Source organism: Rhipicephalus microplus, chromosome 9 (assembly GCF_043290135.1).
Source record: "Rhipicephalus microplus isolate Deutch F79 chromosome 9, USDA_Rmic, whole genome shotgun sequence".
Lineage (NCBI taxonomy): Eukaryota > Metazoa > Arthropoda > Arachnida > Ixodida > Ixodidae > Rhipicephalus > Rhipicephalus microplus.
In genome coordinates this window covers 133,448,290-133,475,034 of record NC_134708.1, presented here as the reverse complement: position 1 = coordinate 133,475,034, position 26,745 = coordinate 133,448,290, and the positions used below count along the sequence as shown (strand labels likewise).

General features: G+C 44.7%; 1 protein-coding gene across 1 annotated transcript in view; it reads right to left on the bottom strand.

Moving 5' to 3' along the window:
- The window catches only part of LOC119163078 (uncharacterized), a 224,752-nt gene that overhangs the window by 59,133 nt on the left and 138,874 nt on the right, over positions 1–26,745 (bottom strand). The window contains exons 20-22 of the mRNA XM_037415012.2: positions 23,512–23,662; positions 14,422–14,553; positions 8,427–8,651 (exon numbers count right to left, since the gene is read on the bottom strand). Of these exons, the coding sequence (XP_037270909.2) occupies positions 8,427–8,651; positions 14,422–14,553; positions 23,512–23,662 (508 nt within the window). The remainder of the gene's footprint in view (positions 1–8,426; positions 8,652–14,421; positions 14,554–23,511; positions 23,663–26,745) is intronic.

Genomic DNA, 26,745 nt, shown 5'->3' with positions numbered 1-26,745 from the left:
GCAGGCCCAAGGTGTTTTGGTGGTTTTCAGCTGCCGTCACCAGTAGCGAACACAAAACGCATATGCTCCGAAAGGCCCACTGGCGGCCCTGTTGCCGTTGTTTAGATCATAATCTATCACTTTCCACTTGAAAGCAGCCCTGTAGCTTCAGTATCGCCCCTTAACAGGACAAGATTACCGACACAACATACAAAACCCGCCGCAACGCACACTTACCACTTTGGCTAGGCTTGAATTAAATTTAATTTCCGTGCAATAATAGTACGCTTGATGCTTAATAGATGGCGCCAGATGGCACGTGCTATAACATCAGTGGCTGAAACGAGCAGACAACATTATTGCGGCAGTTTTCGGGCGTGCGATAATTACTTGAGGAAAAAAGGAAATGATATCTTTGTTGGGCGATGTGGGGGGTGCGAGAATCATGCGAGTGCGAGGATTACGTGAGTAAATATGGTATATAGAGCTTATGTCACCTAGACGAGAAATAACAAAGAAGTGAGAGCTGCTGCACGCGCTTCGCGCTCTTCGCCATCAGCTGCAAAACAATTGGTTCTTGCGTTGAATACCTTAGACGAGAATACCTTAGACTATTGGCATTAAAGGTGTCACGCATTTCGCGACTTGCTTGCTCGAACTTTTTGGGATGTCGCAGATTCGCGACACTAGGCAGAAAAGGGTTAATGGGGGTTGCAGTGCAATCCCGAAAATGCTGAAAGAAAAGCACAACTAAAAGCAAAGAGCACTCATGTTGTCCCTCCTTGCCTATCGTTCCTTGCCCCCCTTCACCCCTTGCCTTCCGTTATGCTTTTCTTCCAGCTCTTTCGTTTTTGCGCTGCAACCCCCATTGCAACCCCACATGCAATTCAACCAACTAGCCCAAATAGCTGTTCTTTTGTGTATTTCAATTAAAAAGGTGCTGAAAACCCCTCCAGTGACAAGTTGGGCCTTTTCGTGTGTTAAGCAACGTCTGCTGTTTGCGAGTGAATTAAACCACATTCGCAATGAACTGATGCTGTTGCGCTGAAGTGCTGTACCAACGAGTGCAACCAGTCATCCCAAGCCAGTTAAATGAAGCACGTCATTTACTAGGCTCTCGCTATCGCATGCAGGGCAGCTTGCAGCCTGATGTATGCATGAATTTGTACGATCTTCATGCATGCTTCTCTCCGGTTCGTGCTCGGGTGCGGCGAAGACATGCACTTTGCGAGCAACGCGCAAGCAGCCTCGCAGGACGTGGCAGTGGCAAACTTGCGAACAGCAGCATAATTAAAGTCCTTTGAAAAAACTAACATTGCACCAACCACGCCCCTTTACCTCTGCTTCCTTTTTAAGCAGCTGTAGCAGCACCCCTAGAGCGTAATAGTGGGGGGCAATTAATGTCCAGCAGCACCCTTAGAGCCTAATAGTTGAGACGTCCCCCGCTACGCCACCGATTACCAAAGAGAGGGAAGACCACGCAACCCCTTGTCTATCCGGTTCCCTCTTGGTTATGTGTCTCAATCACTTTCCGCATACAGGGATTTGTGCTGGGGCCGGGAAGTAAGAGACGCTACGACCTGTTTTTGTTTACTGATTCATTAAATTTAATGCTAACTGCAAACATCGTATACTCGCGTACATCAACCACTACACAAAATTTTAACACATGATTTAGACACTCGCGACGTTCGACACAGGGCAGGCACATAAAGAAAGTAACTGCAACAATACAAGGATATGCATAAAAAAAAAACACATGACGACACAAATGATAAAGTCATTAATTAATAAAACCGCGCAATGTCTCAATATGCCTCATCCCTTTCCGCAAAGCTCGTTTAAGTAAGGGAGGTGAAGTTCGTCTCACAGAATGTCCATGTAGTTGGGGCCTCGGAGTTGGCTGCTCGAATCGGGGCCGAAGGTTGGTTCTTGGCATCGAGGTCTGATCTGTCCAATTCGTCAGCGTCTTCATCGTCTTTGTCATCGTCGCCTACGTCGTGCCTCTCAGTGATTTCCATCTTAGCCACCTCCTATCCCTAACTTTCATTCCTCATCGTACCGTCCTTGCCCTAGTCATCCTCTCATCGCCTCTCATAGCTATCTCTTCACACCGTTATCTTCCTTTTCCATTCTGTCTCTCCACCATCTCGAGCTCATCGCATCGTATCTCTCTGACTCTCCTCGCATCGTATCTCTCTGACCCCCTTGTATCGTCTTGTAGTCCCTTTTTGTAGGAGCCGACTCCGCCCTACCGGGGCACCAAACCAATCGCCACTATCGACGCGGCATATTTTCTTGTCAGTCGGAGTGTGTCGTCTTCGATCACTGCTCCCGTGGCCCACATCAGTAGAAAACCCTCTCCCAAACAAAGCCGAGCAAGTAACAATGTACAAACTCAAGCCTCAGCGAGAGAGATGGGCGAGACGTCCGAAGACACTTTAAGTATGGGCGAACAATGGTCCCGATGCTTCCGACAAAGTGCGTCGTCTATAATGACCAACGTCCGGAGTTTGCGATATTGTGCCAAAATGTTTTCGGCCGAACCAATTGCCCCGGTTTCTGGTAGTTGATGAGCCGATGTCCAGAATGAGTCTCGAGGTCTCCATGCAGCTCGGTGTCTCCCGCGAAATTCTCCGTAGCCGCCGCTTCTTCGTCATTCAACGCCGCGGGTGGCCATCCGCGCAGAACGCAGTAATGAGCCCTGGAGCCACGGAGGCTGACGGAAAGTCAGACTGGACCTGGCACAGGCGCTGCGGCAGGGACACATTCCCCGAACCAACAAAAGGTGCTCTGCTGCTCTCCCATGCCACAAATCTGAAGGGTGCGCGCGGATTATCTCCACCGTACACTGTCACACTGTCTGTAGACGACAAGGCGCCGCCCGGTCCTCGTGCTTGCGCGGGGGAGCCCGTGAGAATAGTAGAAATAATCCTTCCAGGTACTCCACTCCGGAATGCCCATTCGTTACACCGAAGGTTTTCTTTTCCCTTTTTTTTTATGCGTGGGTTTGAGAAACGAGCGAAAATATCTTGAAAGGACCGGTGTTCAGCCCGTGTTTGCGGAGACGTCACATAGTGGGGGCGATTAATGTCCAGCAGGATGCCAAGACACATCCTCCCCCACTGCATACAAGAGGGTATGCCAGTGTCATCGTGGAGCATGCACTTGTTTCGGTGGACATGGCGCGAGCAAAACAAACTTAACAGATAACAGACAAGATGGTGCTTGCACTACCAAGCACAAGGAAGAGGAGGAGCCTGCGAATTGACACCAATAGTGCTACTTCTAGGAACTATAAGCATGACCCGCTTGGATCACAATCGCTCCGTGTGGTCTAAACATGTGCAGCCGAGCAGATATCTGCAGGTGACTGTGGTAAGGTTGTCGGTGATGAGTGAAAATGACATGTTCATCCTCACTGGCCAACTCGCCTTCACTAATTAGCTATGCTTATTTGTTAAGGCACTGCCGCAACCGCACAAAAGTCATCATTGAGTGACCAATTTGGAAGGCTTAATTTCTTTTGTGGCGCATTGTGGTATCGGTGAGTTGAGTGTCGCTGTGAACTTTTATGTGACAAAAAATTATCACTTTTTGCATTTATGGCTTCTTGAATTCGAAGGCATTCAGGTAATCGTCGGTGTTACAAGCTGCCACTCTTGCGTCGCCAGCGCGAAGTCGGCGACGGGAATGACAGCAGGTTGGTTCGTTCCGTACGCAAGCAGAGACAGTGAAGAGATCAGAGACGTGAGAAAACAAAACAAACTTTAGTCTAGTGATATTGCAGCACACGGGATGTAATACAACACTTCAATACAACTAACAAAATACATCAACACTTGGTACAACTAAAAAATACATATAAAAACAATAAATCAGCTTACGCGAGAGAACTATTACAAACTACACAAACTAACACCCATAGACTACGGGGGAGAAAGTTCGAAGATATAAACAGGTGAAGGCATACGTGTGATGACCGGCCGCGTTGCGTCCTCGACGATTGGATGCGAGAAGTCGAAGAGAGTTCTGGCACGACTGCGATGCCGGCGGTGTTGCAACGCTGGTGGCTCCGGGAGGCTAGTGCTTGCAGGTGACTTCGAGCAGGTTGAGCTATTTCGAGGCGAAGTCCCGACGTCTACGTTGCAGACCTTAATATCGCGTCACAACTAGACGAACGGCTAAGTTTAGGTGGCCAGCCGATACAGAGCCACACTAAAAACTTCTAGAAGAGATGCTTGTTGATCTGTTTCTACACCATGTTGGTCAGCGACTAGTCTGCCTAGCAGGGCAAAATCCTGCGCTTAAATCCCCCTCGTGTCTCCTCGCTCTCTTTCTTGGGGACAAGAGACCTCTAAATGGGTCCAATCATGCGCGTTTAATTGATGGAAACTCCGCCCCAAAAATATTTTGACCCCACCCCTTTTTAATTGGGAGAGGGACCTCAACTACTGAGAGTGACAACCTGTTGGGTTGTTGTCATACGGCTTGGCCACCAGAGGTTTTCCCACGCTTTTCCCCGTGGGAACGGTCAAACCGTTTGGCTCTCAGCCGGTGCGTCTCGTAGTCTAATCCTTGTTCGGGGTACATCGCGGCCTTCTACGACCTTGCAGACGCCGCCGCAGTTACAAAAGGATCAACTGTCGGCGGCGACGTTCTAAGAAGAGCACCCCATTTTGCACTTCTCGGCTCCCTTTCATGCGCCCGCCGTTCCCACGGTCAGTGGGGGAGTATGGCGCCCGTTAATTGCCTTGACGCGGTGTCGCCAAAAATGGCCGTCCGTGCCAGTCGGCGATTGCAGATGCAGCTAACAACAGCAGAAACGTTTGCTGCGCAAAAGCTGACCACAAGTTTTCATGCTGCTTCCTGTTTCTTTTTATTTTTTGCTCACCATAGTTCTGCCAGTGAAGAAACATCTGCAAAGTGGGTGACCTCACTCGTGGCATCCGAAATCTGCGTGTGATGCTCGCCCCTGTCTACAATATCTTCAACGCAACTAAACCACCATGGGGCTTGCGTGAGTGCTAGACTTTCATGTGCTTTATAATGCCTGTATTCATATTTTTTTTCACTTAGTATGTGCCATATTTTCACCGCAACCGTGTTGGAAGTGTTCGTTGCAAAAGTAGGATGCTTTAAAAATACTCGCTATATGTGCAAGCAGTTTCAACGGGCAGCATAGGTAAATTGTAAGTATACGCTGACATATGGCTGTTATAACCGATAGATCATTATATCTGGTAATGTTATAAGTGGGTTTGACTGCATGTATGACTCAACAATAAGCATCATTAAATTGATACCTTCTTCAAATATATCTTCAACTTTCATTAAAAATACTATATAACGTGCCTTCAGTTGACATTAACATGAAAAAACTAATATGTTTTCTCTGAACCCTTTATGATTTTGTCAACATTTTCACGGAGGTTTTGTAGTGTCAAAGTTGCCTGGTAACTGATTAGCTATTTTCTGTAACTGGTTCGTATTTCTGGCACTCATATACAGTATTGACGCAAGTCCCATTGCCGGCATGCAGGTACAACCAACATGTATTGCAACTTCATACAAGTTCTTCACACCCACATCACTTTCTCACGGGCTTCAAAATACCATACAATCGTATAATCTGACTAGGTAGCTTCCCCTTCAACTTTGGCTGGCATCGATTTTCTGTCCACTGATCTGGTAGGTCGCATGACACGACCAGAATCTGAAGATTGTAGCTTGAGAGCTATTGCCACAGAAGGACATTAAGGACGATTGTGACTGAGCCATATGTGTGTCCAATGACTGTCAAAAATTTTGGCCAGCGCCACAGCTCAAGGGTCTAGCTTTATCTCATTTGTATATCTGAAATGTGTGTGGTTAGTAATACATTTAAAAAGAGGCAATAGTGCATTAAAAGCAATGCATGCAAGGCCTCAAGGAAAGAACTATTTTAGCGACAAAGTTTCCCAAGTTCATAACAAAGACTGCTATTTTTTTATTTTCAATTCACTAAAAAAGAAGAAAAAATATTCTGCTAGATACTTTTGTTCAATTGCTTGCGTTGAGATGAACTAGAGTAGAGCTGTGCAAATAACAAAATTTTGGGTGAGATGCGAATTCAAGTATTGAAGTGTGAGTGCCAATCATTCAAATAATTTTCAAACATATTTTATTAGTTTCCAAATATAAAAGAAAAATATAGAAAAAGGATTTATAAGCATATTCTTATGAGTGAAAGCAACATGTAAGTGTTTTTGCTAGGTTGATGAAGCACTGGCAGGGTGGCACTCCATAGTTATCTTGTCAACGATGATGATATCCGGTGTTTAACGTCCCAAAACCATCATATGATTTTGAGAGACACCGTTGTGGAGGACTCCGGAAATTTAGACCACCTGGGGTTCTTTAACATGCACTCAAATCTGACCACACGGGCCTACAGCATTTCCGCCTACATCGAAAAGGCAGCCGTCGCAGCCAGAATTTGATCCCGCGACCTGCGGTCAGCAGACGAGTACCTTAGCCACTAGACCACCGCGGCGAAGCAGTTATCTTGTCAAGAATGAGCCAATGCTGAGGTCAAATTATATTTAGGCACATGATTTACTGCAACCATAATGTTGCCAACACTTTACACATGAAAGGTAAAGAAGCCCTTTCCTGATCCTCTTATCCTCTTCCAACTTCTCCGGAAGCCCAACTGATGTGGCAGACGAGGTTATGCTTCCTTCAAGTTAGGAGTTCCAAATCTGCCTCGTATATTTTAACATACTAGAACATTTGAAATTTCAAGTGCTAAAAATTTTCAGCGTCAAATATTTCAGACTTGTTGCCCAAATTTCAGGTCCAAAACAGCATTAATTAAGCCCGAACCTCTGCCACATCTATAATCTCCATGCTGAAACCGCCTTTTTTTTTTAAGTCAATACATTTGCAATAGTAGCAGAACCTGAGAAGCAGATTTCCCCTAATACAGGAATGTGACAAGATAAAGGAGTAAAAAATCGTAAGGGGTCACTTCTAATCAAACTGTATTTGTATAAAAATGTCAAATGTAGCGCAACCTGAAAAGCAGCTCTGTCGCAATACGAGAATGTGTTAAGGTAAAGCGCATTAAAGATTTGAAGGGGCCTTTTTTAATTGAACGTTGACTGCATTTGCCTTTGAAATAGTTCGAATAGTGAAAATTTCTATGCGAATAACATCGAATAGCAGACATTTTTTGAAAGATATTTGAAATTTCAAATATTTGCACGCCCCTAATTATTAGCCTTCGTGCCTGTGCTTTTTTTGTTATCTGTTATGATGCAAAAAAAAAGGTTACTAATGGTTATATTTCCTAAAGCTAAATGCGACTGAAGTTGTGTGCACATTTTTATTTAGCAATATACTAAGGCAAAAAATTTGAGAGAGGCATGCATGTATGTACGGTTACAGACTACTCTTTTTTTTTCTTTCAGTTTTTCTGTTTTATTTTGGTTTTCATTAGCTTCAGCTGTTCTTATTTTGCATTTTATTTATTTATTTATTTATTTATTTATTTATTTATTTATTTATTTATTTGTAAATACTGCCAATCCCAAAGGGATCATAGCAGGAGGGCATATACAATAGTTGAATACAACATAACACAAATATTGATACAATGAAAACAAAACTAAATATAAAAAAAGCGCAACACAACAGCGATTAGTGGCACAATAATATAAAGAAAACAGGCTCGCATAATAAAACCGTAGGCAAGGGAAGAAAAAAAAGGAGAAAAAGAGAAAAAGAAAAAGCATTCTGAGATTATGGTGTAAACATTTTTATACAGTGGTGCTTTAGAGCGAGGCGACAAATGCATACTGTGGGGTTTCTGGTATTAGAAAGGAAAAAAGTAAGAGAGACAATGCATGAAGAACTGTGACAGGTGTAGTTTCATACATCAATAGAAGGGGGAAAACAACAACAACAAAAAAGAACTGTCTGACAGGGTTCAAGGTACGCTTTCAAGTGCAGTTAAGAACTGTGTTAGTTGTGTGCTTTCTATGATATGTAAGGGAAGGTTATTTCATTCTCTTATGGTCAATGGAAAAAATGAATTTTTGAAACAGTCGGTACAGAAGGTGTATTCAGTGAGCATCTGCGTATGGTTATGTCTGGTAGGGCATGTTTGCAGTTCTTATTGTTTTTGTTCTTTGTTTTTTGTTTGCACAGTGTCTACTACATCTACAGAGAACTCCTAAAATATATTTTGAATTTTTATTTTGTATTTTTGTTGATAATTGATTACAGATTTCTGTTATGGCAGTGGGAACTGCAGCGTAAAAGAAGAGTGTCACGTCGCTCGAGGCACATCAGCAAGAACATTTCTTTTTTTCCCTTCACTTGGTCATAGCGAGGTCCACGCAACCCCATTAAATCCAGGGACAACGATCACATTTGGTGTTCCACCACTACCGTCGACATACCTGTGCCATGGGGCTGGTGCCGGGTGCGGGCAGTGCCGCAGCAGCTGCAGCCGATGCCGGGTGTCGCAGGTTTCCCCCGTGGGGTCCCCCTGCCAGGGAGGAGAGCAGCTCGTTCTGTGCTACTACCGCCTGGAGGCGCGAGCGACGCGACGACTGTGCCTGCAGCCGCAGGCTCTGAGGGTTGGCACCCCATGTCAGCAGGCGCCCTGATGACAGAAGCGCCAGCTGCACAAACGGCATCACAGCACAGCTTCGTTCATACATTTAACAAAAACAATGCAGAAGAAAACATGCTAGCAGGGAAAGAATACAATCTTAATAAGCTAGAACATTGCACAGTTCCACTTGACAACGATATTGCGTTAACTGGCACTAAAAACATACATTACATGAACATATCAACAAGATTCTAAAGTATTTCACAAAAAGCAGCTGAACAAGAAGAACACACAGCACAGCTCTTGCAGAGAAAGCTCTTTAATTTGCAAGCTCTTTAGAACCAAGACACGACAGTTTACAGGAACACGAGCCGTAGTGCGTGCCCTAAATCGATGGCAAACATGTCCAATCAAGGTAACGGTGAAGTATGAAACATACGAAGCTTTCCCAATCAACAAGAAAGTAAAGGCCTGTGTCAGTGACCCTTTGACTGCTCTCCTTCAAAAGGAGATTGCATAGTTCTCACGCTAGATGGCGTTCTGTTGACAAGTAGTGGACAACATAGTTGGTTATTGCAATGCACTTCATGCATTATTTAAGTTGCACTTGAAGCATATTTCATCTTATATCTGTATTATCTTAGTAACTGTACTCACATGTATTTTTCTTTTCATGCTTTTTTATTTTCTTTGTTAGCACTACTAGTCATAAATTCAATTGGTATCCCTATCCTGCGAAAATCCCATAAGGAGACTGCAGTACCTGTGAAAAAGTCACAGCTTTGCCGCAACTGCGAAGCAATAAACGCGATAGCAACAAATTGGAAGGTCACGCGCAGAATGGCAAGCAGATCGAAATGTGCCCCACGTTTCTCATGCACTAATGGCGCACGAAACGTACTCACAGATACAGATGCACGCGAATAAGCGTCTCAGTTGTTACTTCGCTGTGTCTGAAAAGCATGCGCTTTTCGCAGCATGCGCTTTTCGCAAACGGAAACTGCAATGACTGCGGTGACCTTTGTGCACCCGGTAACTACAACCGAATCGTTCCAGGTATAGCCCGAGGCCAGCCAAGACGTACGATCCTCCCCTCCTCCCCACCATTAGACAAGGGCGTGCGAGGGAGCTTCACTCCTCTCCTCTAAACAAGCAACGTACGGGTGGAAGATTAGAGCATGCCGCCGTTCAATGTGGCAACGCGTGTTCATTGTGCCATCTAGCTGGTAATGCTGAAAACGTGATAATTCCCCCCGAAAAGCCCGTTAGCAGCAGAAAGTGGTCGATATAAACAGCTCGTCATTTGAACGTTGAAGGACAAGCTCCTCAGTGGCTCAGTGGTTAACGCCTCGCACTCAGATTCAGAGGACTCAAGTTCAGCTCCACGTGCCGAAGTCTCTCTTTATTTCTTTTTTTATTTCTTGCATTTTCATATATATATATATATATATATATATATATATATATATATATATATATATATATATATATACGGTGAGTGACGGCGACGCCAACGGCAAATTCCAGCCGAGAGTGTCCATATAATTGCTATTGCAATAATAAATAAATAAACAAATACCCTGCTTTTAGTAGATATGGTGCACGATATCCCATTGTCATGCAAACTTTCATATGTAGGATTAATGGGGCATTGCCTCTATGATTGCTTACATGAACATGTGTGTGACATCCTAACTTCTACTGAAAGCACCACCATAGCTACGCAAGCTGACCTTCATTTGCAAAGTGCAACGCGATAAGCTAGTGTGTGTGTATATTCAGAGGGAGACAAGCGCTTCAAGAAGCCTTCGAAATTCACAAAAAAATAAGGATGTGTCAGCTCTCCGTCTGTTGCCCTTTCGCAAAAAGGGATCTCTTTTCTCGAGAGAAGAGTGCAGGTGCTAGGGTGGAGAACATATAGGAAGCCAAAGCAACGCATGGTGGCGCTGCGACTCTGGACAGGCAGCGCCATCTTTGGTAAAAAAGTATAAATTGGGGATGTAGATGGCGCGTTTTCCCTTCACTCCAATGCTCTGCCGCTCGCTTACGTGTTCGTGCAGAGAGCGCACGCTGCATTGGAGTCCCCTCACAATGTACAGCCTGCAATACGGCTTCACAAAGATTTTTGAGCTGGACAAGCACATCCGAGAAGTGAATCGAACAAAAGGAGTAAAGATCGTTAGTCAAGTTTATGGTGTGGAGCAGACGACGGAAGACAAGGACACCCGAGTCACTGGGTAATAGATTTCTCGGGTCCTCCATGATAATACCGTGTATGACGTATGCCTCGAGGTAAATCTTATTTTGCCGACATGAAGCCGCGTATTTTATCGATGTGCTGTGTTGGCGTATATGGAAACCATATAATTGTTGTTTTGGTGTGGTATCTAGCAATAGCACCCGTGTACTGTCATATGCAAACATTAGCAGCATGCTGAAAAAATAAACAAAAACTAAAGTTATACAGTCATGGCATCAAAATGTCCGAGAACTTTTAGAGTCATGTCCTCCGTGCCGCGCATGACCCACTGACGTTGCCGCAAAGCAGCAAGCTAAGTTTAACCACAGCGAAACAAGTTGAAGTTCTCGCCCCCCCCCCCCCCCTTATTTTTTTTCTGGTTCCCGGGTCATGCTTGCTTCATCTTTCGCGAACGCGGTTGTGTTTGCCGGCTGTGAGTAGATGGGAAACTTATACAGCTTTACACATGGAGAGCGTCCCTTGTTGTTTTCTGCATTGCTGTGGCAGCCCACAACACAATACTTCAGACCACGCCGACGCTTCCATTGGGCCGCTTCTTCCATTGCAAAAAGGCAACTTTGCACAGCGAGAGTCTCGTTCTAGCGTGCCAAGCTGACGGCACGGCACCTAAGTTCCCCGCAACGACTGCAGAACGCGTTGCGCGCATGTCGCACAAGATTTTGTTTCGGCTAAACACACTCACTCGCCTGCGACCTTTCCCGCGTCTCTCCTCAAGTGTTCCAGAGCTCGCCACCAGGGAGAGGCGTGGCTTTGTCATCGCTTCGCAAACTTGAGCTTCAGTTCACTATTACTTAGAGGGGGCGTTTCGCTTTGCTGATCACGTAGGTTTTTCGTCCTTCCTTTTTCTTTTTCCTCTCGTTTTTTTTTTTATGTCTCATGACAATAAATTCAGTTGTTAGTCAGTACTGTGTATGCGTGCTTCTGGTAATTTTTTGTCCTGTCCAGGTGCGCTGTTTCATGTTCATTCACTACTGCCCACAGTGCTTTTGTGCAGTTTAATGCATTAGTGCAATCCATATCAAATCTAAACAGTGTAAAAGCCCATTATTTAAACTGAATCATTTCGAACATACAATTATGTTGAACTGACACCCTTGCCCCAGCACAGTCCTACAGGGGAAAATTTCCTATACTAATTTGAACGCGTCGATATCCACAATAGAATTCAAACAGGGAAGCCGTAGTTTTCATCGCTTGTCGCAGAAGTCAGCCCAAACTGATCACAATGTGTTGCAAAACAAAACCAAATTTACTAGAGTCACAAAACAGCAGCATTTCTCAGCAGATCAGAATTTCGATGCTGCACTGGAGCTCACTGAGTGGCAACAGAAGTTCAAGCAAACGCAAGTTACTGATTTCTTTTCTTTCATTGTATTAAAGCTCATACATGAATACATCTTAGTGCTTGTTTCCGGCGCATCACAGGCTGATAAATTAATGCTGTTTACTATACTTAATTTATATAGAGCTGTGGGCATCAGAGGCATGCCCGTGACCATTTTCGGGCATTTTCGGCGTACTGCCGCTCCCCTTGCCTCCTGCAGTGCTCTCGTGACGGTGCGTGGCGATAGATGACACCACGCCCTATCGCGAGAGCACTGGAAGAGGCAAGAGTAGCTACAGTATGGCCAAAATGCCCGTAAAATAGTTGCAGGCATGCCTCAGAATCCCACAGGGCCTAATTCGCAATAACGATTCCAGAGGAGGCTTCTTTATGTTCTGGCCATACAGTGTGGCACAATGTGCGTTCATTCTAGCACCCGCCCGCTAATTGAAACTCCACTTCACTAGAACAACTTTATAGTTCCCTTCGTGTTCAAATTAATGAGCTTTTACTGCACAACATAATATGTGCAGAACATCTGTTGAATCCGACACTGCCTAGCTTCAATCATACACCAGCTGTGTGCTTTGCCTTCACAGTCAAGACCATGTGAAGGCAAGGATTGCTGTCCAACGAGGAGTATATGCAGAGAAATAAGGGCTATCACAGTGGGTTGGCTCCAATGACACCTTAGGTCTAAGAATGCTTTACCTCTTCAAACATCCATTTTACTCTTATAGGGATAAACACTAACATTCACACTTAATTGCAACACAAAACAGGATTAGCAGATTAGCAGCTGTGAGAGTAAATATTTACATGGCGCTTTGTGTTCTATATATAGCACACTAATGAGATTAAAACAAAAATAAAGAATCTTCACAGTTGTGTGCAACTTTGAAAAATTTCAACTTTGAGACATTTCATACATCAAAGACAAAGAAGTTCGAAGTTTTCACACAATTCAGAAGTCCAAGAATCCTGGTATGCAACTGTGTAGGATGTACTTGAGGTTTTGCAAGGTCACCATTTCGTGTAAACCTGGCCGCTTTACACACTACATTACTAGGCTTGTGCGAATATTTGAGCACCTCATATATTTAAATAAATATTAATGCATTCAAATTTGCTTCAATTCAAATTAAAGTTTTGGAAAATTTCCAAGTATTCGAAGTGAGCGCCTAGATGTATAGTGTTAATCCGCATGTACTCCTCCTGCAAAGATGGTTTCACTGCAGTAGAAAAGTGCTGTACCGTGAGTACACTTTTTTCAGGGCTAATTTGCACTGCCGCAGAGGCCCACTTAAAGATTAAATTAACATATTATCCCCGCTTCTATTCTTCCCATTTTTAGTTTAAAAACTTTTTACCCTGGTTTATACTATCTAAGTATAGTAAGCTTTCATACGTCACATATTTTACAGGACTACGCTCCGCAACAAAGCGTGGGGTCATTAATCGCCGCGTGAGTGCCTTTAAGACGCCGCTGCAACGTGGCCACAGTCCCCCCTGAGGAAGGAACTAAGTCAGTTTTAAAATGTCGGGTTTTTACTTGTTTTCATGTACTTTACTTTGGTTGGAGTTAAAGTAGTGTTTCTCAGTTTACCGACCAAACCAGACCGACTTCTGTCTAATGTTTACATTCCAGTTACCACTCGCATTCTATTCAAAGTCAAATCCTGCCCCTATTCAAAGCTTCCACTTCCCTTGAGCCAAAAAGAATGAAATTTCCACCTGCCTTGTATCCATTTTCGAAAAATGTTGTGCTGGTTAGTTGGGTCATGACAAATATGCTCATTTTTCTTTATAATATGCGACATATACAGTTTGAATTTCATTTGAAATTATTTGAACTAAACCACTGTTCGCTTCGAATTCAATTCAAACCTAAATTCGCACTAGCTTATACATTACACACAATGCATGCCACTCTGCCAATCCTGGTATGAGTAGAGCAAGCACATTGCCATTTGAAGGCTGCATTGCTATCTGTTCTCCGAACGAATACTAATACAGAGTGTCCTACCCCCAAGAAAGCAGTTGAACTTGCTTACATAGCTTTGTCTTGTCCCATTCAATCTGCCTTGTCCACATTGCACTACCACGTGTGTAAACTGCATCCACATTCTCTCCAGCAACACCACAAAAAAAATAAGCAAAAGCAGTACTGCAATGGTGACACCCCCCCTGTGTTCCTGTTCTCTGTTCCCCTAGCCAGGTCAGGCATAACAGTGAGCGAAACGCCTGGCCTACCACTTGGAAGAATCCCGAGCAGAGCAGTCGCACGGGTTCGCTGAGGTCAAGCCGTTGGGGGTTGCTCTTCTTGGGTGTACGGCCCAGTCCCAGCTGGCCAAAAAGGTTGCATCCAAAGGTGAACACCACACCCTGTGCAAGTACGGAGATACATCATACAGGTGGCTGTAGAATTGTACTCAAGAAGACTCAATCTAGCGTGTGACCAATGGCATGCAAACATTCTGTATTCAATGCTTTAACAAGGTATCTAAGCACCTGGAAATATGAGCGTGTAAGTGAACAAGGGCTGATAATACAAGAATGAAAGCTTGTCCTTGTATTCTCGCAGTTCTTGCTCAGTTATTAGGTAACATGAATCACCAACTCCTCCAGTCAGTCATTATGTCTTCAATCACATGTTGATGGTGCTTTCAAGCAACTATTAAAAGGGCCTCGCCGCACTTTGTGCTGGTCAGAAAACTTGGTCAGAAAACTTGGTCAGAAAACTTGGCCAGAAAACGCTGCCGGTCAGTAGTCGAGGCTCCCGAGAGTACATGAGCTAAATATTATAGCGTGGCATGTGATCTGCAATTTACAGTAAATTCAGAAGGTCAGCCAAAAATCGCTCCCTTTCCTCTCTACAAATGATGTCATATAGTACATACTCAAATTACTGCAGCCTATACGCAAGTTGACGACTGTTGGCTGATTTGAGAATCGTGTGCTGCATAGTTACCGTGGCTACAGCAAAATGTCACCGCATGCCCACTCGCATCCACACTAACAGTAAGCCATGCCTTGGAAGGAAAAGAAAGTGCTAAAGGTCATGACGTGCGTGAGATGTACATTCTTCCCCTTGTGCAATCCCTTCCTGCTGAGCTTCCAGCACGTTCGTTGGAATGAGGGAAGAGAGAAAGTGATCAACTGTGCAACAAATCTCTCTAAATCTGCTTGTACTTGACAGATTCTAAACATCCTTGTGGCCGCTGATTCGTGAGGCAATAGATTTCTTTAGTACAAAAGTGTCTCATGGCCGTTTGAGTAGACAAATGTATCATGAAAAACAGAAATGTAGGAAGGAAAGGAAGGGCCAGAAGCACTGTAACAAGACACATTTTCCTAAGCGCACCGCTGCTGTACCGCTTCTGTGGGAACAGGTAAAGGAGAAAAAGAGTTGACACCTTATGGATTCAAAGAAATGGGAGGGCATAAGTGACAAAGAAGTAATCAGGATGGACAGGAATACTTGTGTACATGTACATTTCTTTACAACAGCAGGTGTCTAGACTTCACCAATGAAAAACTAGTGATACTATCGAGGTCTTCTGTTTTCGAGCAATTTTCGGAAAAGCAAAATTTTCACTTTGGAGAAGAAAATTTTACATCTGCGAGCACTCTGGAGCAGCTGATTTATTATCCTGGCGTACACTGAATATGCAAGTTGCATCTATGTTCAAGGACATGAATGATTATTTTTTGGGCTCTTGTAAAAATATAAAAATACTTCGATTCATCGAAAATCTCATGGAGACAATAATCTTAGGAGTACTTCCCATTTCCCTCGACTAGGCAAGAATTATGGTGTCATGCAGTTGAGCATTCTAGAACAACTTGTTCAGCGATTATTTTTGTAGCAAAGAAAAAAATATATGCTCAATAAACTTGTATTTTATGAAAAAACATTCTAAATACACCTATGTGGTTATCAACAGACATGGTAGACAAACGCTGCAACATGCCTCAATGCTAAAGACCGACACTGTCAAAAATGTATTCCCCTAAGACGACTCCACGAGAGGAGGTTTTTTTTTTTTTTTTTCGTGATCAATCATATTGCTGGGCGTAAAATAACGTCATTAGCTAGCCTCATAAAGCCAACTTCCTCCGACACAAGCTCCCCCACTCTCTGAGGCCTCTCTGTCGTAGAGCCAGAGTATTGTCACAATGCTTTTAGACTATCATTTGCGCATGCGTTTAGTTGTCCAGATATGGAGATACGCTTCAATCAAGTGTCCACGAAAGTGTTACTAAGTGTGTTCAAAAGTGATATACATGGTTAAACAAACTTCGTACTCCTTTTGCAGCAATGTTTTATATGACTAGGGCATTCTGTCTGTATACCAAAAGCCTCCTTGAGCCTTCTAGAAAATAATGAAAAAAAAACAACGTCACAGGTTAACTTATACATTCGCCTAAGATGACTCGAAGATGAAAGCTATTTTGTGTTTATTGCAATTGCAATTAAAAGACATTCTCGACTGCTTTTTTTTTTTTGCCATTGCCATCTCGTTTTGTGTAATGTCCAAATAAATAACACCCCCTACACATGGTGAAAAGCACGCGAGCTTGGGCGACAAACGTGGCTGAAACAGAGATAAAAAGAGCCGACTTATTTCCGTTGCATGGAAAGCGCATGCGATCACGTCAGCTCGCATGCAAGGTCTGCTATCAATTGCTGCTCAGGCAGAAAGGAAACACCCCACCTGTGTTCTAGGAGTATGAAGGAAAGCAAAAGGGAGAGGCTGTTACTAGAGCAGCAACTGTGAACTTTCACATTAAGGACACGATTGCGATTGCTGGCAAGCACGCTACTTCGACAAGCATCACAGACAGCTACACGAAAAGACTGTGCGAAAAGTGCTTCGCTTCCTGGAGCGGCCGTATAGAGGGAATGCACTGAGCCTTTATCCTCAAGGCGGCAACACCATCGTCACGTCATTTTGGAGGTCTCTTCGTACGCATTGTTTGTACTGTACATGTATTGGCGCACAAGACGTGCTCCAGGGTACTCTAGTCATCCCCGTTGTCGTACGTATCTCAAACGCAGCGCGTGCAGCAAGCTTTTTGTGCGTGCAGTGAGTGTTCTAACCTTTCAAATGGTTAGAACACTCACTGCTCACCAGCGCTCCTCACGGATGATGTCAAGCCTTACTTGGTATAACAATAAAATTTGTTTGTATCACATTCATTGCCAAGAGCTTAAGTTAAACAAACAAACTGTATCTTTCGTACCCGATCTCGCATAACTCAACAAAATGCTGGTTAAAAGGACTATGGCCACTCCAGGTGCTGAAGCGGTTTTTGTGCTGTCAGTTTTCTAAATGCAACGCAGATGTTAATAGCACTGCAAGTACCTATACGGGCTGTCTCGGAAAGCCTCGAGATCGCATGCACGAGAAAATGCGTCCTTCGAGCGATGCAGCCTCCTTCTCCCCTCTTCCAGAACAAAGCAATGAATGATGATGTTACACCTTGATGATACATAATTTTTTTAACCACCAGCTATTGATCCTGGAAAACATGGGGCGGACGTGTAACATGGCGTAGCTGTTTCACAGTCGGCCTTGTGACACCACAGACTTCAGCAATGGCCTGCTACTGAAAGCTTAAAAACAGCTTAAAACAGTTTGCAGCTGTTCCAAATAGGAGACATGCTTTTATTAATGAGATGGCATCTTTAAAAAAAAACACTAAATATTCAAATCCATACCCTAGCACTCACGAGCCTGAAAGAGCAGGTTCTTTTGGGGCCATTACCTCAAGAGCAATAACAAAGGCAGACGTGCTAATGAAAAGAATCACGAAAAAGCTCTTCTGGATGAAGGGCTGCTGGTAAAGTATACTTGAGGAAAAGTATCAATGCATTCACACCGTTCACATGCTCGTCTGTGGATCCAAAGCACAGCAAATATGATCGTGATGTCTAGAAATAGACACAAAAGACATTTTGGCATCACGCGTGCAGTTATAAGTGAAAATTGATTTATTTACGTGCAGTGTAACTGTTGAAACTGGCTATCAGCAGCATCTCTTGAACAGACGATGTCCACAGAATAAATCGCCGCCACAATAACACAGTACCAATGGGCCTACATGCCACAAGTCGCTGCAAAGAGGGAACTTGCCGTTAAGCCATCTTGCACAAAAAAAGCTGTGTTGGTGCCAAGAATAGCATCATAGATTAATTGGGACACATGCCCGACCACTGTTTATTTACTAAAATAATTCTATGTATGTGGTCGCAACTTTGGTGGCCCCGAGAACAAGTGGCACATCTTTTGACATGCTGGTGTGGCTATTGCAGAATGACAGACACTCCTAATTCGAGACTTGAGTGCAGTTTGGGGCGTTTTCCATCTATACAATCAGGACGATCAAGCAAATCTAATTTGGCACACTACAGCGCAGTTAGCACAAGAGTGCAATCACCGCAAAACTAAATAAACACTGATTCTGTCAGCAGCCACTAAGCTTCCAGTACCCGAGTATGGAAAAGAAATACTTTTCAATTTACTGATAGTGTTAGTTTGCTTACAAGAGCAGAAGCCCAAAAATGGTAATGAGTTATATTTTCTGCATCAAAAGTCAAGACTGTAGCCAGACAATGTCAGAAAGGGCACTCTGGAGACACTATACTCAAGCACACCCATGCACATATGAAAGGATGCCTACTGTCACTGCTCACAAAAAGTGACAGGCGCATAAACACATAGGAGTGAGATTTCACAAGCAATGCAATGGTGTACAGATTAAAAGGTGACAATTTAGGGCAAAGTAATGCACATGTGAACTTTCATCTCCACCATCTGTCGTTTGTGTCACATCAGAATAACTTCAGCTCAAGTACTGACATCAGGATCAACATCAGCTTTAGGGACCCCCTTTGGAGAAATGGGACACAGTTCACTTGCGTGATTGTGCCTACAAATTATTACAGTTTTGGTGTCGCGTTTTAACCTGTGACAATGTACACACAGGGAAAGAATCTCTGGCCAAAAGTAATGAAGCTGTGTCGCACTGTGGATATAACAAAATTGATCAATTCCAAGAAAAATTCATTATAAAAAGGATTTCGGTATATGCAGGTTCGGTACGAAAATTAGAAAAATAACTGCGCAACTTAAACCATAGGGAGACTGAGAGCAGAACTAGCAAAAAATACTTTATACACTAAAAAACTGCATTATTATTGTGAAAGCAATTATATGGACACACTCGGTGGGTTTTCGTCATTGCTGCCATGTTATTTATATTTATATATATATATATATATATATATATATATATATATATATATATATATATATATATATATATATATATATAAGTATAAATTGATAACATGCCCCTGCACATTGTAACTTTTCATGAGCGGGTAAAAGCGCGGGAACACTGCTGAAGCAGAGATCAAATGAGTTGGCCCATCCCTATCGCCTGCAAAGTGCATAACATCTCCCGCATGTTAGAACTGCCGTCGAACTAGGATTCGAAGGGCAGTCGCGATCACTGGTGCACTTGCTATTTTGGCGAGTATCAGTGCGTTTTCAACGCAAAGGAACTGTATGAAAAGAGCACTTCTCCCTGGAGCGGCCATATTCGCTCACACCAGCGTTTTGTACGACTTCTGCGATATCAGATCCAAAAAAGTTCGCTGCCAGCCTTAAGGCCAAACCTCATAAGCGCGAAAATGCACGCGACAGCGACAAGCGACACGACGTAGATCGGCTTCGCGCGATCAGTCGCTAGCGCAGGCAAAACTCATTCACGCGACGGCTTCGGCGAGCGAATTCCACTGTTGCTGGCATGAGGCCGTCTACTCGCACCAAGAAAACCACGGAGCGAGCGGTATGCAATTTAAAAATAAAATATATTGTTGTGTAATGAAATGGAAAGTGTTTATTATTGCCTTGCAGCACTTTTTTATATGCACATGCGTAATAAACATTGCGTTATTTCTTGTTGCGCATACGTGACTCGGGCAGCGTCACGTGCACCTATGTAGTCTTTGTCTTTTCCGGTATTTCGCTATTGGCTGCTTGAGCCCAGCACTTCCGGGCGATGAGCGACGGTTTCCAAATCTGGAGAACCGAGCGATCGCGCGAAAACAAGCACGCGACACGTCGTGCGAACGCCCTGTTTCGTCGCTCATAGCGTCGCTCGTCGCTGTCGCGTGCATTTTCGCGCTTATGAGGTTTGGCCCTTACTTATAACATAACAATTTTTTGCGGCCTCGAAGAGTTTCCATCAGCGCATAATCTGACATCCCCTCGGTGGTGACGACACGGTTGTCCAAAGTTAAGAAAAGTCACAGTTTCGTGGCAAGATTGAAGCAATATATACAACGTGGAACAACGTGGAATGTAACGCTGAGAACAGCAAGCAGATCAAAATGTGCAGTGTGCTGCTCATGCACAAATGACGCACGAAAACAATATAAACAGGACTAGAGTGAACTAACAACGTTTACTGCTTGACACATAGTGCACTGTTTAAATAAAAAAGTCCCGAGTTTGGTGTAAAGGCGAAGCTATGAACGCGATAGCAACAAATTTGAAGGTCACCCGCAGAATGGCAAGCAGATCGAAACGTGCCCCACGTTTCTCATATGCACAAATGACGCACGAAACCTACTCAAAGGTACAGATGAATGCGAATAAGCGTCTCAGTTGTTACTTCACTCCGTCTGAACAGCGCGCCTTTTCACAAATGAAGACTGTGCAACAATTGCAGTGACCTTTGTGCACCCGGTAACTGCAACAGAATCATTCTGGTGAAAGTCCATAGCCAGGCAAGACGTACGATCCTCCCCACCACAGAGATAAGGGCATGCGAGTGAGCGTCCCTCTCTCCTCTTCGCAGGGCAAAGTACCCGTGAAAGATGAGAGTGCTCGCCTCCGGGACGTGACAATGTGGCGACGCGCGCTCATTGCGCCATCTTGCTAGTAATGTTGAAAACATAATAGTTCACTCCCAGGGATTCCCGTCACCAGAGGTAAATGGTAGATATAAATAACTCGCCGTTTGAACATTCAAGAACGTGCTCCTCTGTTACTCAGTGGTTAATACCTTACCCTTACGGTACAGAGATCCCACATTTGATTTCGCGTGCCGGAGTCTTTTTCTGGATTATTTTTCTTTTTTGCATTTTCATATATATAGATGTGTATACATATACAGCGATTGACGGCAATGCCGACGACAACGACGCCAGTGGCTATATTCAGCCAAGAGTGTCCATATCATTGCTATCGCAATAAAGATAAAACTAGGCACAAAACGTAATCACAGGTACAGATACGAGTGCAAACTAACAAGTGCCCGTTGTTACTTCGCTGTGTTTGAAAAGCACACTATTTTAGCAAACGGCGCCTGTCCAGCGAGTGAAGTGATCTCTGTGTGCCTGGCAACTAAACGCAATTGTTCCGGTCAAAGTCAAAAGCGTGCAATTCTCTCCACCGAAGGATAAGTGCGAGCGAACAAGCATCTACCTTTCCACTCGCAGGGCAAAGTACGCTTTGGTGTCAAGGTGTGCGCTGGCGCACCCTGACGAGCTAAGCTGAGACTGTTCATCTAATTGATATTGCAATAAAAAAAAGCAAAGCTTAACATTGTCAGGGCCCGCACCATGTGCGCGCAATGAAACTATGCATGCGCGCGCGGTGTCAAAAACGAGGAGTGAACGACACGGACGCAGACACGGATGTTGTGGAAACTATTCGGTAAAGCGCCCTCTATATGCAGAGCCGGCCGTACATATGTGACACTAACTAAAAGCTTGGCACTGCCCAACCTAGTCAAGTAACTTTGACAGTGCCAATGCGCAAAGGTAGTTTTCTTTTTGATTCGGAGTGGGAAGGGGAGTGGGGTGCACACCTGCGTATGCGCCCTCCGAGGTCAGAACGGCAGCAACGCCGGCTTATGGGTTGCAGGCCCGCCTGCCCGCCTCATGCTCACCAGCGCGCACTAACGAGCGCTCTAACTAACGTGTGCCATGCGCTCTGCCACCGCTTCGCACTTCGCCTACGGTGGAGCAGCCACGGAAGATGCATGCTCGTACCAAAACGCCAAAATAAGGAGCAAAATTCTTAAATTATCCATGGGTAAAATTCGTTATATCAAGGTTGTCTCCCACTGTTACTTTGTTACATAGAGGTCGCAAATACATGTGCTTCTATGCAGCAACGGTGGGAAATATCAAAACTTCGTTATATCGAGGCATTTATTATATGGAGCCTCGTTATAGGCAGGTTTAAAAGTTTACATCAAATGTATGCATATGTAAGCGATTCTCACACCAACACTCATAGTTTTTCCTTTTTGTCAAGAAGCAGAAATGACTGGAACAAGCTTTAAAAAAAATTACTATGGAGCACTCTATCGACTCGTTCTCACTGCTGTTGCGCATCGTTCGAAAGCAAAATATGTAATTTTGAATTTATTGAGTGAATTCAAAGCCATGTCTATTCAAATTGTGCACACACCCTTTTTTGATTGTTTTGCATCCACTGTCGTTGACACTGTTCTGCTGTTGAGCTGTGCATAGGTGTTCTTGTCAGATTGTTTTCTGCCAAGCATAATGCAGTTCACTTTGTGAAAATGTTATCACCCCTCCTGTATGGTTGTTTTCCCCGCATAGCACACATGTCCTGTGGATTAGTCATAGTTAGCGTGGTTAGTTGCATTGTTGAGCAAGAGATAGCAGGGTGGGCGTGCGTTGGCGCAGTGATGCTGCTTGGTGGGAAGCAAGGTTATCCGTGAGCTTGTGAAAGAGAACTTTCTCTCTTTTGGGACTAGGCATGGTCGGCAATAGACCGCTCTCAATGAGGTCCATGGGCACAATTCCATGGTTTGCAGGGTCATGGACCCTCGTGGCGAGTTGAATGTTGGGTTGACATTACATTCGTGATACATTGTATGTGTTATATTGTTTTGTGCATATTATGTGCTTTGTGTATTGTATTGGATTTGGTATTCAACTATTTGTGAAGTTACTAGTAGTTCAATTCAGCTGGCAAGCTCAACGTGATGTAAAAGCGGTTAGTAAATGTCCCCGAGTTTCTTGCACGACTGTGTCAGTGTGTTCCACGAACAAGGCTCATTTTGTGAACCCCACAGCATTGATATAGCCTTTTTAAAGCACATTATTTTCTTTGTACTTCACAATCCTGCATTCGCAACCAAAAAGCAACTGGTAGCGATTTCAAATAAACTAATCAGCAGGTAACTAGGTAAAGATGTTTCCAAGCTCACCCTGCTTGACATTTTGCTCAATAGCTCTAGCATTTCACAGCCTTTGTGTAGGGCATTGGAAAGGAGGGGTCGACTCACTTCCGAGGTCAGTGCTGCCGAGTGACCACAGCCCCCGTAGGCATCGATGATCTTATGGTCAGCCAGGCTGGCCACTGGCCGAGGATGCCTCTCGTCGGCACAGCTGCCGTGCCCGAGCTGGCCATGCACTCCCCAGCCCCAGGTGAAGAGGCTAAGTTGTTTGTTTGCAAGGGCAAAGGAATTAGTCAAAGTGCTTCTCCCTGTATGACATCACACAACACTAAAATGAAGCACAAACACAAGCAAAAGCAGAGATCCCAGCAACTGCCCCACTCTATATCTCATCACTAGAAGTGTGCTAACATTTTGAATACTTTTTGAATATAGCCTATTTAATTTGATTCGTACTGGAATTTTTCTATTTGAAGCATTATAAATTCAAAAAAAAAGATACACAACAGTTTATATTCATGGGAAATAAATAAAACAGCGATAAATCAGTGTGCAGAGTGTTTGGTCTGGAGTTTTAGGTTGATGATGGACAAAACTGCAACCCACTTTCACCAGTGCTCCAAGAGGCCGCTGCACAACGAGCTTGACTGGAGAGGGGTGGGGGGTCTGGCTCGTGATGCGTAAAAGGCCCACCCTCAGTTGCGAGGAGCCAGCGGGCGATGCAATTCATTGCTTGCTACAATGCACACTGCGGCTTCTTTGCTTTCACATGTTCGCTAGAGCCATACTCGTGCCCACAAGGCTCGGATTTGTCATGTAGGCGCCGTGAATAGAGCTAGGCCCAGCCCCGACTCCGACTAGTGTACACTTGGTCGCAGTGTGCGTGGCTGCATTCCTCAATGTTTCGAAGCATGCCATGCCTGAGTGCAAGAACAAAGAATCATCCCGTGATGTTCTTTGTCGCGATGTCTGAAGTGCTGCAATACAGATGATCTGAAACATATGCCTGCGATGCTCGCAAGAAGAGCGGCACACTATCGTAACCTTATCATTGAGCTTGCACTTACAGGCACCAAACTAAAGCGTAATTATACTCTAAACCAGGGGTCGGCAACCTGTGGCCCGGGAGGCAGTATTACGTGGCTCCCGCACAATGTCACAACCAATCCCTTCATTTTTTTCACTGTCTATCTGAAGGTCGACTTGACATTTATGACCTCAAAGGGGATTTGCACTTGTAACCTAAGTTTGTAAAATGCAACATTGGGACAGCCCAGCCGTGGTGGTCTAGTGGCTAAGGTATCCGGCTGCTAACCCTCAAATCTCAAGATGTAATCCCGGCTGCCGCGGCTGCATTTTTGCTGAAGGCAGAAATGCTGTAGGCTCGTACATGTGCTCAGATTTGGGTGCACGTTAAAGAACTCCAGGTGGTCGAAATTTCTGGAGCCCTCCTCAGAGAAAGAAATGTCAGAGAGGGTTCCTCCATAAGGAACCCTCTCTGACATTTCCCTTACCAGAGAGGGTCCCTCTGCATGCTGATGCCGCGAGGGGCACTGCTGCAAGAGGCGCTGCATGGGAAACACCATGGACAGCCACTGCCGTCGCAAATCACGCCCAATCCCGGTTCCCGGTTTGTTACCTAATCCACTCTGCTCTCTTCGTGTTTCTTATGGTTACACCTACCATTTTCCTTTCCATTGCTCGCTGCGTCGTCCTCAATTTAAGCTGAACCCTCTTTGTAAGTCTCCAGGTTTCTGTTACGTAGCTAAGTACCGGCAAGATATAGCTACCGGGTGGCAAGATGTAGCTACCGGGTGAGAGGGGTTAAACGTGACTGCCTGCTCTCCCAGCACAGCAGACCACGGAGGAGGGGGGCTATGTCAGGACATAAGAGCGGAGAAAGAGGCGTCAAAGCCCGCGCAAAGACGGCGGGCTCGCCTCAATTCCCCTGGGATAGGGGTCTGTAACAGTTCTAAAGCTCTAATAACAAATCGAATAGTGTTCTATTCAATTATATTCTCGCAAATCGAATTGCACATATTTGAAATGCCAAGTATTCTATAGAATATTTAGCACTGGTGGAAAAACCCCAAAGGGGTTTAGCAAGTTTAGCAACTTGGCCGCTAGGTACAACGAGCACAAGCCATGGCTGCCCGCTAGAATGGAAGACGATGTTCTGCGGCAGCGCGCACTCTGGTTAGTTGTTGATTATTGAAGCAGCCATCTTGCCAGTTTTCGGTGCGTCTACCCGCCGGCTCAGTTCTTCCGAGTTGAAGACCTTTTGTAGCACGTGACAACTGGTGGAGCTGCTGGGTAAGCTGCACAGTGTCAGGACTGATCAAAGCGTCGCAAATGTGTGGAAGCATCGCATCCAGCATGGTCTGGACCTCATGTCCATAGACAAGATGGAAAAGCGTGAATCGCGTAGTTTCCTGGACGGCAGTATTGTACGCGAATGTGACGTACGGTAGCACCTGGTCCCAGGTCTTAAGCTGGACATCTACGTACATGAGTAAGATGTCAGCGATGGCCTTGTTGAGTCGCTCTGTCAAGCCGTAGCTCTGCGGTTAATATACCCTGGTCTTGCAATGGCTCGTGTAGCTGAGCTTAAATACGTCATGAATGAGCTGGGTCGTGAATGCTGTTCCTCTGTCTGTGATTATGCACGACGGGGCGCCATGTCGAGGAACGATCTGGTCTATAAAGAATTGGGCAACGTCGGAAGCCGTAACGCGTTGTAGTGCCTTTGTTTTGGCGTACTTTGTCAAAAAGTAGGTGGCTACTACGATTCACTTGTTGCCGGCAGATGATAGCGGAAAGGGCCCCAGTAAATCCATTCCTATTTGATCGAATGGCACTCTCGGTGGTTCTATTGATTGAAGAAGCCCCACGGGTTTTAGTGGCGGAGATTCCCAGCGTTGACATTCCCAGCAGCTTTTCACGTATCGCTTTATGGATGCGGAAAGCTTAGGCCAGTAGTACGCTTGTCGAACTCGAGCGAGTGTTCGAGAGGAACCTAAGTGACCACATGTGGGCTCATCGTGGCAGGCGAAAAGAATGTTGTCACGCATGTCAGTTGGCACAACTAGAAGATATGTTCTCTCATTGACATTGGAGTTTTTCTTATACCGGACTCCATCCCACAGACAGAACGATGACAGACCTCGAGAAATACATCGAGATATGGAAGAGTTGCGTCCTTCAAGGTTTTCGATAACTGCGTGAATTTTGTCCTCCGCACGCTGTCGTGTAATAAATCCGTTGTAGATAGGGCCCCAAGAAAACCATCGTCATCCTCGGTGTCTTGGCCACAAACTTCTACAGGCGCACGGGACAATGAAT